Below are 19016 nucleotides of genomic sequence, written 5' to 3' on the forward strand. Positions count from 1 at the left end.
ATATCAAATAATGTTTTATTGCATTATAATTTATCCTTGCAAATCCCTTTTTAACACCTTAGATAAAAATTTCTACTTAGGCAAAATTTATTGTTTATTTTTCATATTTTGTGTCAACCTTTGGCAGGGTTTGCAATAAACTAACTGATTTTAACATATACAATGAGAGAGATTTGTGTTTGACATTGATCAGCTTTTTTGTATATATGTGGCGTTTTGAGTGATTTAAATTTTATGGGTGAGATGTATGTTGAAATGCTTTTAAAAACTTTTTTCCGAATAATTTTCGCATTTGTCAGATGGTCAGAGCAGTAATTTTAGTAGATTTAGATTTTAAATGTCACATATACACTGCAGTTGTTGCACACCTTCAATTTTTTTGGTCATTTATATAATAATGCAGATGTAAGATGCGCACTGCTGTATTGTTTGTTTTTTGATGGACATATATCTGCTACATAAATTAAATGGAATACAGTGGATTCGTTCACGGGAAACAGCTAGTTTATATTTTAATTTTCTATGGTGACCATGCGGGAGGTGACGTCAGTCACTTCCACTCGCTTCCAAGTTCTTTCGCCGTATTGTTAACCTTCTGGATTTTGCAAGCGGGCAATACGGCTTTTTAGACATTCTTATTGGCTTAGCGCTCTTGACGACGGGCCGATATAGAGCGGTATTGCCCGTCGTCAAGAAAAATAGTAGCATAAAAGGTAAACAAGCACGAAAAACAAGTTTTAAGAAGCATTGTAAATGATTATTTATCTAACTCCTACAATACATTTATCAATAAAAACATTTTTCTAGGCTAAAAACAACAAAATATCAAGTTTAACAGGTAAAATAACCAGATTCAGCAACATTCTGTCAGGACGGTTCTTCAACATGGGTAGTTAACTAGCTACTTTGTCCATAAAAAACGATGATCTAATATCTATTTTTATCAAAAATACTAAATGCAGGACGACGAAATTATAACAAGTACGTGTCCTCCTATTTTCAGACTTGTTCCTTCAGCTTTTTGGTTACTTAGTCAATATAAAACTCGTTAAAGCCCATGTTATTCTTCGCTAGCTAGCGGAGCTACTCGAATATTCGCTGTAACTAAATTTTAGTTGCACATTCAACTTTTCACATTCTTCTGTAAGTGCCAAACATCGTGATGTTTTGTGTACAAAGATTTATTCTATAGGGACTTTCGAATTCTGCATAGAATGTTTGTTTTTAGACAAGACTGTTTCGAATTTTGACCTCGAGTGTTAACGAAAGCAGAGTGCTAGTGGATTATATTGTGATGAGTACATTAAATTCTTAAAAACCTAAATTCTTATTTTTTATTTTTAACTTAGACAGTTAACAAATACAATAATTACCGATTATCCCAAGCTGTACCGAAAATAATCGCCCTTAGTCCTTGCACCTACCTTGCAAGCTTGGTCGGCACTTAGACCTCGGGCGATAATTTCTGGACGCTATGACGTAACATCAAAACAAGTAATAGTAAATGTACTAGTAAATTTGGCTATTAAAAAATCAACTTAATTTGAAATCAATATACAAAGGGTTGCGGAGCAGGGGACAGGTTTGCAAGCGATAACCCTTTGCAGAGGGAATATTGCAGATTGTGGTTAGCTACATTTTCTTGTGATGAACTGAAACATTTTTGTTTAATATGGCATTTTTGTATTCCGTTGATAAAATTGACGACTAATAATTAAAACACATATACATGGTCGTTCAGCATTTTAGTAATATTTCGACCTCCTTATTGGAGGTCTTCATCAGACTATACAAAAAGTTGTCGTTACTAAAGGTTATCATTACATTGACATCAAGTTGACGTCACTGCAACGACTTCCGTCTAAGGTACGCGTACATTGGTATCCAGAATTTCGTCGTCACATACTGACCATCGTCTAGATTAAGACCATGTTCACTACGCGGCGACGGTGGTACCCAGGGCAATGAAACTATCTTTAAATCTTGTTGCTGTTGTCCATCTCTGTTCTTTTGATTTTCGTTTCGTTTTCGTCAATAGGAGCTTTCGATTTGTTTTAGTTGTTTAATTGACGACTGTATGCAATTCTTCCCTCCCAAAAATTCACTGTTGTCGTCAATATACCTCCGATATAGCTGTAGGTGCAAGATATTTTATGTTTTTTCTAGCCCTGTCCAGGATTCGAAACACGATCTCTGATTTACAAGAGTGTCGTAGCCATTAGACCAACAGGGCATGAATTCGTACATAATTTTACAGTTCCACATTATACCAAGAACTTTACAGTTAAAGTCCAGTTTATTAAGCTTTTTAAGGATAACCAAATTTAATATGGTCACATCTTACGCTCAACAGCTAGGAAATCTATTATAATTTTTTTCTGTGAGTACTCCAATATCGCCCACAACAGTGAAAACGAATCAAAATATGAACAACCAAAATGTAACTTTGTACTCAAAATACACACACAATACGAAGCATTTTTACTTACAAATTTTTACCTGAAATCGAACCTTTTTTTTATCAAAGCAAACAAGACGTATGATATACGCAAACAACCTCGCGAATAAAGTTTACAAAAAGCTGTCTATCAAATTGGGATTTTTGTTACGAAGTTAGACACGACATATTTTACTATTCAGATACGCAATAATATTTGTTACACACTTATTTTTCAAAATTGATTTGTGAGACCTTCCTGAACGGAAAATTCCTCGAACTTTTAATTTTCGATGGGTCCGTCTTGGGTGAACCGACTGACAGGAAGAAGAAAGACCACAAACCCACAAACCCCAAAATTTGCGAAATTCATTAATTCAGTTAATTCTGCCTACATTCACTTTTAAAAAGTTTGGTGGAAACACCTTTATTTACTAGTTAGTTAAACAAGTGTTTTGAACACTTGTCTTATCTTTTTAAAAAAGAAAAAAGAAAAAAAAAAGTAAAAAAAGTTACCAAGATGAGATTCGAACACACGACGACTCCCGTGTCGGTGCTCAGAGAGGCAAAACTTTCCATTCTTGTAGGACACATTTGCGTTTTAATACAAGCTCACGAGCTTGTAAAAAGGTTTGATTTGACGAGATATGTCCCGGCAATATTTCATGGGCCGGTGACACATATTTACAACCTTGCGTATCAGAAATTCTACAAAATGTTTAACCAAACTAGAATGTTATATATTTATCATCACAAATTTTACAAAAGCAGAATTATCTTACTCACTGTGCAATACGTATAGCTAGAAAATATGTCTCAAAGAATCCTTTTATGCTAGCTAAGGAACTAATTTTATGCTAGTTGCAAACATATGATTCTATACATTTTCTCGATCAGCGCTTTAAGCTCTACACAATAGAGGCAACGTGAAAAGAAGTTCTAAATTATTCTTTGTGGATGAGTTGCTGACGTCATCAAAATTCAACTGACCCTTTTTTTTAATTTTAATTCTGCCTGAGTGGATTTTTCCACAGGCCTTATCGACTGCTATATATATATATATATTATTTTTTTTAAATTTCATTTCAGGCCGAAATTTGCCCTTCTTGATGAGTGCACGAGCGCAGTTAGTATCGACGTAGAGGGTTTCATTTATCAGGCTGCAAAAAATGCTGGGATCACCTTACTCACCATCACACATCGGCCATCCTTGTGGTAAGTGGTTTATTTCGCGTCTAGGTTAAGTCTGTAAACTCCCACCGGAAATTACCAAACATTTCAAACTCTCCGTCAACATGCGACTACTGCCAGCATAATTACCACCATATATGAAAATCCGACAAGTTCATTGCTTGTGGCTCCTGAAAAATTGTTTAGGCCAGCATTGTGATATATTTTTATGTGAACTGTTTCGAAGAATGAAATGTATAATGATGTTTATGATGTTGGTACAGTATATTCCCGTTAAAGGTAGTGACTGCTTAATGTTAATATTTGGGAAAAAGTCTTACCACTTTTAAATTTCAGGTTAATACGGTAATTCCCAGATTATTTTTTTAAAGGAGGATTTTCACGAAGCGAATTGAACGGCAAATTCGACAGCGAATTCGATGACGAATTCGCTTTTTAATTTTCACGACAAAATAAATTAGACGCCAAATTCATTGTTCACATTGATCAACTGCGTTCTGATTGGTCTATAACTAGCAGCGAAACCTTTATCCGCGAAAATGTAGGAACTGTTTCTACTTTTCAGCGAAGCGAATATTTCGATGCAAAATCATAAACATAACTGCGCATGCTCAGATACAATTCGCCGTTCAATTCGATTCGTGAAAATCCCCCTTAAGCATGAAAACGACGCAGGGCTGTACAAAAATGTAAACAAATGCGTGCGAGAAAGGGAAAGTGGAAGTGAATACTTATTAGGAAGTTGTTTACACCTTCTCAACATGGAAAACATACAAAAATGTGAAATTTTATCTTTGCTGCATATTTATTTGATGCTCAAAAACAGTTTATCTTTAAAAATCAGGTTTTTGAGCTATTAAGGTTTTTTTAGAGTTTGTGGTGTGGTGTTTTTTTTTTAAATTTCCCACAGAAAAAAACAGCCAATAACACGTGGAATCGTATCGTAAGTCAATGTAGGAGAAAAGGGGTTGGTAATAATTTCAAAATTACATCATACACAACGATGTGTGAATTCCATTCCATGGTTACAGTACACTGACTTTCCAGCTGGACAGGTGCAGTTTCCTTTGTTGACCTTGCCATTTTCTTTTTTCACTCTACATACTCGCTTTACATACCCCTTTGACCTTGAAAATGTTCTGTAATGTTTGGTATAAATATCATTCGACGAAAGGTATCTTTCTTGCATAAGCTTCATACCACGATCTCTTGTTTTTACTATAACCTTTCTTTTTCCACTTTTCAGTCCATGCTCTTCTATTTCTTTGTTTGTGAACAGAGGTAAACCTTTCAGTGATTTACCCCAACCTTCTTCGGTATCTTTCGTAACTATTACTTCAATATTTTCATCAATATCATACAATAATTTTTTATAAATATACGCATGTGAAGAACTCGACACCATCTTTACAAAGCTTGTTCACTAATGAGAAAATGAATTTGTACAGCCCTGCCTCGTTTTCATGTTGAAAACATACTCTCGGGATTTCCGTATACTTCACGAGTAAAACTTACATTTGCGTAATGTTGTTCTTCTCATTTTCAAAGCTCTTCCCTTGTACTAAAACTTTCATTCTCCATATTGAAATGCCATATCGCACGAAAACGAGGCTTTCATAATATGTTTTCGCTGACGTCAGTGGTCATATATTCAACGTAACGAATTATTTCAGTAAATGAATGAATGAAATGAATGATTTCTTTAAATACCAATACGAAATATACCCCCGTCTTAACGAAGAGTTACTTTCTAATGTATAATTTATTACATTTGGCTCATTTTTCTAACGGATGCATCCGAAAGGGCCTTGTACATACTGTGCAAAAAGTGTCGTATAAAAAGGGTATAATAAACATAAAGAATCCAGTAAACTTATACATATTTAAATTTTAAATGGGAATTTTACTAGATATACCTTATTTATCATGTTCTAAAGCAGGTAACTTGGTTCCGACGGAGTTTCTATCCCAAGAAAGTAATATCTTAAAATTCTAGTGTGTAAACGGGGCTCTTACTTAAATTCCTACCAAATAGCGCGTAAATATTTCAAGTTAAAAGTGTAACATGGCTTTGTGTGTAGCGTACGGCTGCAGCAATAAAAGTAAATGCAAGAAATTTATTTCGTCTCTCGCAAAATCCAAAAGTAGGCAAATTTTGGGTGCAAGCCATTAACAGGATAGAGCTGCCAAAGACACCGAGGCTGTGTTCCAAATATATTACGGAGGAGGGCTTTGATAACGGCAAAGAGAAAGCTGATACCTGATTCTGTTCCCACGATATTTCCCCATAAGAAGAAGCCCAATGAACGAGTGATTTCAAAAGGGACAGTGGAAGTAAGATTCCAAAAGGAGGTATGTTTTATAATAAATGTGTTAGTAACCCATTTCACATTTTTACTTTAAGTTTTGTTTTTTCAAGGCTCTGTAAAGTAATTTTAGAATACGTACATAAGAAATTATAATTTAAATTTCAATAGACAACGCAGCTACTCAGATATGGAATTATAAAGAACGAAAATTTTCAAGCATCATATAAAAGCTGCAAGGTAGATATAGTGATGTATGTATCTGTGTTGCAGTTTTATTATAAAATATAGCTATTTCTTTGTTCTAACGAGGTTTTTTTTATCATCATGTAAAAGCTGCAATGAAGGGTTAATTGTAAACAAGGGGCACCTCAATTGAGGTAGTGGTTGAGAGATAGCTAATTTTGATATTCAAAGCATATATTTTGTAAATACGCATTATATATTCAATTTTACTCCAATACGACGGCTCCTAGCTCGCTTAACGGAGTTTAGCGCCAATTGGTTAAAAAGATGTCACTTTTACCTTCAGTTTTTAACGCGTAGCTCTGCCATATTTAAAATTTAAATAATAATTTGCAGACCAGATGCCTTTGCAAAACTGAACCGCTGTGTTAAATTGACCACTTTAGGTGGGTTCACGAGTCATTTCTCGTAGTTGCACGAAAAAGCGACCATTTGTTTTTAGCATACTACGTAGTTTTCTCTCATTCGCCAGCGTTCATCGCAGTAGTAGAAATAAGTACAACTACCACGTGCGCGTGGCCTTGTGGTTATGGAGTTCGCTTCGCAATCACAAGGTCCGTGGTTCGGTCCACAGCGCGGGCATGTTTAGCAAGTGTCTTTACTACAGCTACGGGTCAACCCATGCCATGTGAGGGAAATTGGGTAGGTAATGCCGGTGTATACTTAATGTATACATTCCGAACCAGGACCCACATTTATAACAGTGTTTCAAACACTGAAGTGGCTATATCCTGTATAAATATTCGGAATAATAATAATAATAATAACGGCAAATGGGATTTTATCAACCAATCATATTTCGAAATACAATTTCAAAACGAGGTTTAAAATTTCAAAATGAAAACAAAATTTATGAGTAAGAAAAACGTTTTGTGTGCAATGTTTAATGTGTAAACATTAAATAGCTTATTATTGAGTAAAATAATAAAAAGCACATATCAATGAAAGCATTTTCAAATATCACATGCAGTTAGAAGATGAGCATTTAAAAAATGTGGCTTTAGAAATACACAGGTTTTATTCTGATTTTGATAATGTAAACCTGAACTTGTTTTACCATACATTCTCAGTGCCCGAAATAAACAACGAAACAACTTCAAGTAAAAATGTTGCTGATGTTATTCCTCAACCTCATATAGATACCTCATAATACATACAGACAGTTACTACAATCATGTTTATAATAGTTTTGGGAAAACCACTCTCCCCCCTCCCCCCACTCTTCAGTGTTGGTTGGAGGTCTTTTCCAGAGTCACTGGCAGTACTTTGGGGCACAAATCAACACAAAATCAACATTGACTGTAGGGGGAAAGGGGGCAAACTCTGAAAAAAGCCTCAAAAGTCGTTTTTTCAATAATTTATGAACATGATTGTCTGTAAATGACATAAAAAAATTGAAAAGGGGTTCCCCTTGTTTAGAGCCAAATTTTTTGAGAGAAAACAAGGCTATTAGGTGTGAATTTAGGCCCTAAAGGTAGTAAGAAACGAATTTAGCTAGCTCCGCCATCCGCCATCTTGAATTTCCATGTGGTCCATGTGATCATTTTATCTGGCATCAAAACAAGAAAACAGCGCCAAATTGAAAGCGAAAGTGACTTAGTCAATAGCAAACTGTCAAAAGGCATTATAATTTCTCTAAAGGTAACTAAAATACGAATTACAATTAAAATTACACCTTATTTGCATATTTCTAGCATATTTACGTATACTTCGTATCGGCATAAAAAACATAACATATCCAAAAGAGGTAAAAACAAGTATAAATAAAACTTTGCACTACACAAGATCTGTCGAAACTTTAGGGGGCACCTCTACCGTTACCTACACGTAAACAATAAGACTTATACGTTTAAAAATATATACACTGTAACCGAAACGTAAACAAAAAGCCTTTAAAAGAATGTAAACAAATAAAACGTGTAAACGTTATGTAATCTCTGTGCTTGTTTCAGTTCAGGAATGGCATCTGCTGATCTAAGCCCCTGCCCTGACCAGAGCACCCAAAACATTCGAAGGCGGCAATACCTGGTGACCTACAGTCGAGCGGACTTAAAGGCATTTCCGACTCGCGAGACCTTTGGCACCGCATTGGTGAACTGTTTCAACGGTTCAGGAAAGGTGACATTTGCAACTGGAAAGTCAGAGATTACATACGTAGGCAAATACAACACGACGGACATAACCGAGAACGAAATGATGGCCGTACGCTGGAAAGTATTCAAGTTTAAGCGACAGATAACACAACAGGAACAAATAGAGCTCCAGCCTTGCAACAAGTGTTTCTCTCAATTGGTACTAATGGGAGAGACGTAGTCTATTGGCAAAAACAAACTGTGTGTGCTTTGATGACACGTTCCACACACGTTCCGCACACGATCCAAGGTGTTCCAACAACGGTGTCACCTAAACGGAACACGTTCCACACGTACCGCCAACTTCAATGAAATAAAAGTAAAGTTTAATTTTTATAAAAATATGACGGAACGTGTGGAACGTGTGCTAATTCAGTCTTCCCTTGTAGACTTGGCTATGGAACTTGAGTGGAACGTGTCCGGAACGTGTGCGGAACGTGTGGTAAAACAAGCGTTCTCTTTTGTTGTATTTATGTTGTTTCCGTGTCGAGCAAGGCGAAGGGACTATAGCAGAAGATCGTATAAAACAGAAAGAGTTCTACAAAAAACGACACAAACACAGGCGTAAACACAAAAGTAAACTAACACATTAAAAAAAAAAAAATAACAAACCAATGAAACACAGCCACTTTCGGTCTGAAGTTGTATGATTGACCAACTATGAAGGCAATTGAAATTTTCTGTGCTTATAGGCTGTGTTTCAAGGGTGCCTAAGGTGAAGTAAATAACTAAACAAAACAACCAGCGAAGAATAACTAGAAAAATATAAAAACAAAATTAATACTTCAGCCTTTGTCCCTTCGCCTTCACTATCAGTGACATTCGCTTGTCCATGGACTCAATGATCTTATCGATTTCTTTGGCCGGATACTCATTCATGGTCTGTTTGACACGGCGTGAGAACTGCTTAAAAGTTTCTTTCGTTATATTATTCTTCACTGCGTCCCCTGACAGTTTCTTGCCGATAAGGTGGAAAAAGTTTTCAATTGGGTTGATGTCCGGGCTCCGTGGTGGTATGGAAAACATGGTGGCTCCTATCTCCTCCAGGGCTTGTCTTGCCGGTGCTGAATTTTGACGAGGATCTCCATCCTGCAAAAACAGTTTTTCCTTTTTATTGCCACAGATTTTAAAGGCTGCTGGGAAATGCTGTTCAACGAAGGCTGCAAAGTAGGCACCAGTGAGACGGTCTTCATATTGCTCACACATCACAACACCACGCTTGTGAGCAATGGCAACGAAAAAGTTTGTCATTTTCCCACCGGTGCCTGCCTTCTTACCCTTTGATGTGCACTGGAAATGGAGACCCTCGCCACGCTTTCTCCAAATCATTGCTCCTGTCGATCTTGCCTGGTCATTTGGGTTTGACTTATGCACGAACGACGTCCCGTAAAAATAGAAACTTATGCCAGTCGTCCATAAGCATGGGTAGTACTCTTTCTTGATCCGTCTGGCAAACGCCGCTCGTGTTGCCATGTCTTTCCGGGACATCAACCCTTTCCTTCGCGCCTGCAGGTACTTGTAGCCATGGCGACTTAGTGCACGCCGCACAGTCAAATCGGATACTGACGGGTTTAAAGAAGCCTCTACTTTTAGGCGGCGCACACTGAAATCGCCTTCGTCTTTCCGAAGCTTCTTTATGCCGCGTACCAGCAGGCGTTCGTCTCTTGTTGTCAGGAGACGCGATCTGCCTCTGTTCGTTTTCCTGCCATCAGGTTGCAAGTTGGACATGTCCATTTTTGCATGCCTATACACATTCGACTTTGAGAACTGTGGATATTGTTTGCATATGTCGGTTATCCTCATTCCGACTTCCATATGCAAAAAACGGATCCGCACCGACACATCCATAGGAATCTTTTTGTTTTCCCGCTTGGCAGGCCTTTGTTGTCTTCTTTGTTCCATTTTTTATATAACGAAATGTCTATGTTATAATATATAAAGAACAGTTATAGTCATGTATACATAATATATAAGCACATGATGTGTAGACAGATACACAACAAAAAATAATATGCAGATCCATCGCACAAACAGTCTTTTCATTTGAACAAACAAACAATAGACAATAGGAGGCCTGGAACCTAGTTTATGAAACAAGAAAACCAGCTCTGCATGCACATTATTATAATGAATGACACAGTAGTGCTTGTTCTTAATTTAGCCAACACAAACGCACACAAAAACTTTTATAAAAAAAGCCACTTAAAAAAACTAAGTCTCAAATTTTAGAGACAATCAAGTTCATAATAGTTTTGGAAAAACCACTCTCCCCCCTCCCCCCCTCTTCAGTGTTGGTTGGAGGTCTTTTCCAGAGTCACTGGCAGTACTTTGGGGCACAAATCCACACAAAATCAACACTGACTGTAGGGGGAGAGGGGGCAAACTCTGAAAAAAGCCTCAAAAGTCGTTTTTCCAATAATTTATGACATGATTGTAGAAGGGTAAGATTTAGAGAACATTTTTTTACAAATGTAAGCAAAAATATAACGAAATACAATTAAAGCTGGTTAATCTATGATAAATTTCATTGATTGTTCACTCTGCCAACAGATCGCATAATCCACTTGCCACAATAGAACATTTGTCGCATTAAAATATTCTTTCAGCGTCTCTCTCACTTGACGTGTCTCGAGTTTTGAGCGCCGCCCTCTGACCTTATCTAATTACTCTAAGATGTTATGTTTTACTTTAATCGATCTCTATTCACCAAACTTTATTTTGCCATCACCAGTCTGGATATCAACAAAACCATGACGGTAGTAGAGTGAATTTTTCTGTTAAGCCGGAATATCTCATCTAAAAGGAAATAAGTAGGGCATTTCTTCTTAGATTCTTTTAATATTATCAGCTCTAGGCACGTTTAACAAATCGTTTTTAATGGCATAAGCGATATCGGAGCTGGCAAGAACGGAGCAATCTTTATTGGATCCATATTGCCTAACATCTCGCTGCTTTAAGAACGTCAAACATTTCCCCTGTCAATACGCCTTGCAAAAGAAAAGTTGGATGGCTAATGAAATATTTGAAAACTGGATCCGGAAACTGGACCAAAAGTTTTGTGTGAACGGGAAAACAATCGTTCTTAAAAACTGACCAGCACACTCACTGATTCCGAACCTAACAAATCCAGCCCGTGTTTTTGCCGATGGACCAAGATGTCATACGGTGTCTCAAAGGGTATTACAGAGGAAGATTTGTGCATTTGCTGTGCAGTGCTTTGGAGAACTACAACCCTTTGGCAATGATTTCAATTTTAAAAATAATGAAGATACTGGCCAATTCTTGGGAGATTTTAACTATAGAAACCATAGTGAATTGCTTTAGAAAATCTGGAATCTCTTTTACCGTGCAACAGGCTGTTATTAATGGAGGCTTTTATTGATAATTTATTTAATATAGATCTCGACATTCTATTAAAAGTCGAGTGTGGTCTTAAAGTTTTAAAAGATCTAGCGATGTGTTGCGAGAAAGCAGACGATATGCACTTGCTTCTCTCAAACTTTGAAAAACTGTATAATGAAGACAGAGTGACATAGCCGATATCTTTAGAGCTATATGATTATGTAATTTACTTTAGCATAACTATGTACATAATTTTTTTAAAAAAAAGTCCTGTGCATTGGAAATTAACATTTTAACATCTCTTATTGACTCTTTATTAACCCATTGATACGCTGAAGATTAAAAAATTTTATTCTCAAAAAGAGAGTCCACTGTATATACACAAAGTTGGTGCACTTGCTTCATTTGGAGTATCTTTCGCGAAAGAAATTTTCATTAAATTTGTCTCGCGACCAGACCAGTATTGACAGTAAAACCGTACAAAGAAGGGATTTCAGAAAGAAAATAATCGTGTCAAATTTACTATAAGTACGGATTGATAGTCTCGAACCTAATGTTATAAAATAAAAACATTGCCAGATGTAAGTTCTCTTACACTTCTCCTTAAAATACACGTTTTCTTTATAACAACAATTTTATTTTATACCCAAAATTAAAAAAAAAGAACTAACGAACTTGTATTTCATACATCTAAATCGCTAGTGAGAGTCATTATGATTTCTCGCCATCGATCTTACCGTAATACGGAAAATGTTTTTTGACGCAAAATTCTGTACTTCTAAAAAGTGAACAGTTTGAGTGTGTTTGCTATTGTTTTAACTGTCCCATCTGCGTTCCATGCAGTGGTGTTTTATAAAATTGCCTCTCATCCGTTCCTGGTGCTTCGTGGTGGGTTGTATGTGGCTCGTCTGACCTTTTATACTCTACCGAGTTTTTTTTATTGTTACCGTGTTTGTTTGGGCTAATTGTATAAAAGCATATTTTGGTGGGATACAGTGTATAGGATGTCTCAAGTAGGCAACCCCCTCATACTGATTATTTTCATCTAAAATTAGAAAAGTGTCAAAGTTTCGCTTAACTGGTACATTCACTGGGGGTGGGACCATGTTTTTGGACTGATTACAAGTTATAGATCACACTTTTTCTTACATGCTGTGACATTAGAAGTGCCTTTGCTAGATTATTAATATGTAGTAGCAAAATTCGCATATTTTTAACGTGATAACTTAAAAAAATTTTCTTCAGGAAGTTTCATGATCATTTGCTCCAGTTCGATGGCCAGGGTGGTTGGTTTGTGGAGAAGATGGACACTTCAGCTCGATTAACGTTAAGAGAAGAGAAGGAACGTTTGGAAACGCAGTTGGCAGGTGTACCAAAGACACAGGAACGTTTAAATGAGCTGTGTGCTATCTTAGGGGAAGACTAAGTAGTTACTTGTGCAACAAATTATATGGGAAATCAACCAATTTTTCTCCCGCGTATAAGTTTATTAAGACATGATTACCACAAAGTAATTATATAACAGTTTTTTAAAGAGTTTTATAAGAAAACGATTATTTTTGTGACCGCGTTTCTTTTTAGAAGGCTAATCAAAATACTAGAGGCACATTTATAATTTTAATACAGTGTAATTTCTGCTCTTTCTGTTAATATCAGTTAATAGTACAGACAATTTTGTTATGTTTTAGCACCTTTTTTTCAGAAAAATTTTTTATGATTATCTCTATTGATGGTCTTTGGTCCTCATCAAGGTGGTATTTACCAGAAACGGGAACAAATCCGGGAGAAGGTTAATAAAATTGACATCAGCAGTGCCTTAAAAGAAGAAAATTTGTTGACTTGTTATTATAAAGACTTTGTTATTATAAAGAGCCTGAAACCCTGATCAAAATGATGTATAGGATCATGTGTTTTTGATGAACATATAAGAAGGTATAGGGGTTTGAAAATTTTACTGACGTCAGCAAAGACCTGTGATAGCAGTAAAATATTTTAAAATTTATACACATGTTGGCTTCCATCGTATAGATCTTGAAACGCTGATCAAGAAAATGTATAGGATCATGTACTTTTGACACACGGTTGAAGAGATATTGGGGTTTAAAGGTTTTTCAATGACGTCATCAATCCGCTTGTTCCGAAACAGGTGGGTTGACCCAGCTTTAGAAAATTGTCCTAATTTGGTCCCTGGTAGTCCCTAGTGATCATCACAGGAAATGACGTCAGTTATTCCTACTGGTTTCCAAGTTATTAAGCTTTAAACTTAAAAGTGCAAAGCAATGGCTTCACTAATCTTAGTATCTTTTTCTTTGCCGTTACTATTGTTTTAGCGTCAAGTTTAGTAAATTACAGAACAATTTTATAGGGACACCCTCGTTCCCAGGGTTTTTTGCCTTCTTGATATGAGAGATGACGTCGAAAAATACCTTGGTATCGCTGACCGGATATTAAAATATTGCAATCTTTAAATGTCCTCTCGAATGAACGTGTATAATGAATTTTTTGAGTTCTTCTTTTATGGAAGTTTGTTCATATCTATTTTATTTATGATAATATTTCGACACGTCTTGACTGTGTCCTTTTCAAATCTAAACTTAGATTTTAAGTTTAGATTTGAAAAAGACACAGTCAAGACGAATATTATTGGCTTTTACATTTTCGCATAATTATTACGACTTTTTTCCTTAGTCAGCACTTTTTAAGGTCAAGAATAAAATAGCGCATTGAGCCGTGGTTGATTATATTTGTGGACAACAAAACTTTGTTTTAAAGCTAGTTAAATTTATAAAAAACGTTTGGTTTTACTTTTTCAGATTTCTTAAAATATCACAGACTAGTTAATGGCATAAGTAGGCTACTGATATAAGAAAAACAAGTGCATGTAGGTAGCTAGCTAGATAACAATGTTTTAATATGTTTAGCACGTGATAGGTGATTTCTTGGGGCCCTATTTGCAAAAATTTATCAAGTATTAACTTAAAAGTGATGAATTTATTTAAGAAAAAAGAATGCAATTATTAAACTTTGGGGGAAAAGTCACCAAATGCCGCAGCTTGCATTTGGTGACTTTTCCTTTATGGGCATCCTGCAACAGAGTTTTACAACATGATTATGAAAGATTTTGTTGTTGTCTACCTGTGAAATAGTGCGCTCAAAAATTAGCAAATATGAAACTGGGTAGCAACAATCAAACATGGTACAAATTCTTATTTAGACCCTAACATAACACTTAGACTCTGACATATTTCAATCATGAAAATTGATCTTAATTGCACATGTATCTTTGCCAAAATTGATATACTGTTAAAATTGATGTAACTACTGTCAAAAATCGTGTATCGGTTTCTCTAAAAATGGTTAAAACAGGAACTCAGGAACTATGATAATAGTGAAAATATTTTCAATTTTATTTTTCGCAAAAGGTATGATTTCAAAAGAGTAGTATTTTTTTATAGCCCACTTTGCTGGGTACTTTTAGCTTTATTCCTTTCAGTACATAGACCCATACTTGTTAATGTATCCAAAATAAGGAGGCATTTTAAACAAGATATTTTAAACTTGCTAACTTTGCAAAAAAATAGTTCTCATAAAAATTAATTCCCCTAAAGTATCCCTTAATAGTTCTGCTCTTTTACATAACAGAATTTTCGAAAATTTCTAAAAACTATCTGGACCTTTTGTAAACAAAATTGTTTTATCAAAATTTGAATTTGAATATCAATGAAGCAAGACTTCAACAATTATACAAAAGCTTTTAGTCTATATTTTAAACTTCATTTCTAATTAATTTATGACCCATAACTCTACTAAAGATTTATCTTGATAACAAAGAAGTATTATACTTTATTTCCATCCCAAATATATATCTAAAGCAGGCTTTTATAATCTGAAGCTGTCTACATATAGTTATATATCCAGAAATTATTCTGCCTTTCTCTTCACTCCATTGTTTTTTCAGGATGCCATATCATAAACTGGATTTGAAATCTAAACAATGAACTATCTAAGTTCAGCAAACAAAAATTCTATTCAGGAAATACTTGCTAGCTAGCTAAACTATATTAAAGTATTTTCGCAGGCAGAAGTTTTCGCGAGGATAAAAAACGCAAAGTTAATTTTCGCGAATTCTACTTCTGGAAGAAATTTTACAGAAAAAACTCTAGCGAATTTTCCAAAATCTTCATTTTGGGAACAAAGACTTTCGCGAATGACAATGAATTTCAATGAAAAAAAATTGATTTTAAATCGAATATCGTTGAAGCAAAAAAAAGAGAAAGAAAAAGTCAACTTCGAATCACGATTCTGGAAATGGGAGTGGAGATATTCGTGAAATGTTTTTGAGCGGCAAAAAAGAAGAAGAGAGTCCAGCAAGAAAATTCTATTGTTATCGAGCAATTCTTGATATAAAAAAACAATCAAATATTGTATAGAAAAAATTCACCAAATTATTGTCCACTCTTCTCTTCGTTTTTTGTCTAGAAATTTGAAATTTCTGATGCGAAGATATTCAAATCCTTCCCTTTTTCGATTTTTAGCTGATTTCCCCACATTGAGTCGGGCTTTGGGGCCATTTCTAGGGTTAGAGGGCTGATTATTTTTTTCGTTGTCATTCTATTATTTCTACCCTTGTCCTCGGAGCCCTCGTTATAAGAGTTTTCGGCTTTTAAAACTTGGAAAAAACCTAATTTCAGGTTAAATTTCTTACCGGACAGAAATTTTCGCGAAAAGGGGACAAAATCGCGAAAGTTTCTGCCCGCGAAAATTTCTGCCCTTAAAGTAACTTGCATATAAACCAGCAGAACTTTTTTTCCAATCTTTAAAGACGTTTATTGCAGTTACCAAGATAATTTTTCCTGTTTTTTTACTCGTGAGACAATACAGCTAGTAATGAGTGCCGTTATACGGCGGTCAGTTTGGGGTTCAAGGTGACAAATCTTCGCTAAAAAGGTCCGCCTGAGAACCCCATCCAGGAAAAAAAGTTATCTGAATTTACTCTCCTAGTATACCTCGCAGACCCCCCCTAACCAAGCAGATCCCCCGGTTCTCACTCTCTCTCCCTACACCCCATCTGCGCATGCGCCAACTAAACTTGGAAAATCCGACAGAATCCGATAAATCCGACGTCATCATTCGCAAATTAAATCAGGGAAATAACCATTATTCAAACTGTCTCAATTTCTGTCCATTTAAAAAAAATATTGATAAAAAAATGTATATATAATTAAAGGACAAAATGAGTTATTTTAGAAATGCGATCAGCGCAATATACAATGCTGTATCAGCACCAGTAGCATCCACTACCAATGCTCTTACCGCTCGATTGCAGAGTGTGCGGGATACCGTACCGCACCGCAAAAAAAATGTGCAGCAAGGTGGTTCAGGAGTATTCCTATATGCTCGGAGATGTTCCATATCGATTTAGGTCCCAGGAAATGTGTAACAAAGCAGTTGAAAGGGATATTTGGATGATCAAGTATGTTCCATGTCATCTAAAAACACAGGAAATGTGGAATAAAGCAGTTCAAGAGGATCCCTATATGATCATACATGCTCCAGACCGATTCAAGACAGGAGATGTGCCACAGGGCAGTTAAGGAATGGCCCTATGTGTTCGAGCATGTTCCGGGTCGATTCAAGGCCCAGGAAATGTGCAACGAGGCGGTTGGGGAGAATCCTGAAGCGCTCGAGCATGTTCCGGATCAATTCAAGACGCAGGACATGTGTAACAAAGCAGTTGAAGAAGGCAATACTGAAGCGCTGCAATATGTTCCAGATCAATTCAAGACACAGGAAATGTGTTCTAGGGCAGTTGAAAACAATCCAAATGTTCCGTACAGGTTCAAGACTCAGGAAATGTGTAGCAAGGCAGTTGAAGAGTATCTCTGTATACTCAGGCCGGAATGGATCCCAGACTGCTTTGTTACTGAGGATATGTGAAGGAGAGTTTGGATTGAGTCTTAATTAGTGGCTGCCTATCGGCAGCGGAAGACCCAGAAGGTGAAAATTAAAAAAGAATTTACTCTTTTTTAGATTCAGCAAAGGTTACACAAGCTTGGAGTAGTTCTATTATACACCTCCCGTTCATACCTGTTGAATTTGATTGGAGGACATTTTTGTGACAAAGCAGTTAATGCAGTCAAGGAAAACAAATCATTACGTGGTACTGGTAACAATTGGGATTTGCGAGTATTAAAAGGGCACATGACCAAGGAACTTCAAAATGAAGATATCCATTTATTTGCCTCAAATCTTTACATTAATAGAGTAGATTTTAACCATCTGTCCAGTGATGCGCCAATTTGTCATTTAAATGATCGTAATCGTTGCGTTTACCTGTTGAATAGGAGTGATTTAAGAAGGCTGAGAAATAGTTTCATGGTTTTAGGGAGCGTTCACATATTACGTAATCAAGTAGGGGGGAGGGGGGATCATAGAAATTGCTTGATTATGGGGGAGGGGGAAGGGGTCAAGTGGTTTGATGACATGAGCAAATAAAGAAAAATTAACACCATATTTTATCATGAGTTTCTTCCCTTGTGGGAAGGAGAAGCTTATAAAAATGGGTGACCCTGCTGGAGAATTAGATGTTCTAATGGAGAGCATTCTAGATGGATCGCTATTCGGCTTTGTGCAAGTTGATATTGAAGTCCCCACCGAGCTGCACGACAAATTTAGCGAAATGTCACCGTTATTTGTGGTCAAAGAGATACCCGATGAAGCCATTCCAGAGCATGTGCACGAGTATTTGACCAAGACCGGACGAAAACGTATTCCGGGTACCAGGAAGCTGTTGGGGGTTATGAGAGCTGAGAAGATCCTGCTTTGTACGGACCTACTTAAATGGTACCTGGAGCATGGGTTAAAGATTACGGCTTGCTATCAAATACTTAAATACTCAAGGGGTAAGCCATTCGCGTGGTTCCCAGAAGAAATAGTGGATGCGCGTCGTCAAGCTAATAAGGACCCTGATAAACGTATTGCGGGCGATACAGCCAAGCAGAAGGGCAACAATTTTTACGGCAAAATGATAGAGGATTTGGCGAGACATGCATCTACCACATTTACAAGGGATGAAAAGGTAGTAGATGCAGCAATGAGAAGCCCTTACTTGGAGGATCTTGAAGAAATTGGAGACGCATATGAAGTAAGACGGTTTAAACAAGGCGTTTCCATTAATAGGGCGTACCAATGCGGGATATATGTATATCAATTGGCCAAGCTGCGGATGCTCGAATTTTACTAACATTTTCTGGACAAGTACGTTGATCGACGAGACTTTGAGTATATTTACACTGACACTGATAGCGCGTATTTTGCCATCTCCGGAGATAACCTACGTAATGTTGTTCGTCCTGAACTACT

General features: G+C 36.4%; 1 protein-coding gene across 3 annotated transcripts in view; it reads left to right on the forward strand.

Annotated features, from left to right (window-relative positions):
• LOC130626150 (ATP-binding cassette sub-family D member 1-like) overlaps window positions 1–13219 on the forward strand; it is a 131103-nt gene extending 117884 nt beyond the window's left edge. For 2 of the 3 annotated variants that reach the window (XM_057441256.1, XM_057441255.1), the window contains exons 9-10: window positions 3527–3652; window positions 12900–13219. In XM_057441256.1, coding sequence (XP_057297239.1) covers window positions 3527–3652; window positions 12900–13080 — 307 coding nt within the window. In that variant the 3' untranslated portion in view covers window positions 13081–13219. The remainder of the gene's footprint in view (window positions 1–3526; window positions 3653–12899) is intronic. The other variant, XR_008981813.1, reaches the window with a different exon arrangement.
• The last annotated feature ends 5797 nt before the right edge of the window (window positions 13220–19016 follow it).

This window comes from Hydractinia symbiolongicarpus, chromosome 14 (assembly GCF_029227915.1).
Source record: "Hydractinia symbiolongicarpus strain clone_291-10 chromosome 14, HSymV2.1, whole genome shotgun sequence".
Classification (NCBI taxonomy): domain Eukaryota; kingdom Metazoa; phylum Cnidaria; class Hydrozoa; order Anthoathecata; family Hydractiniidae; genus Hydractinia; species Hydractinia symbiolongicarpus.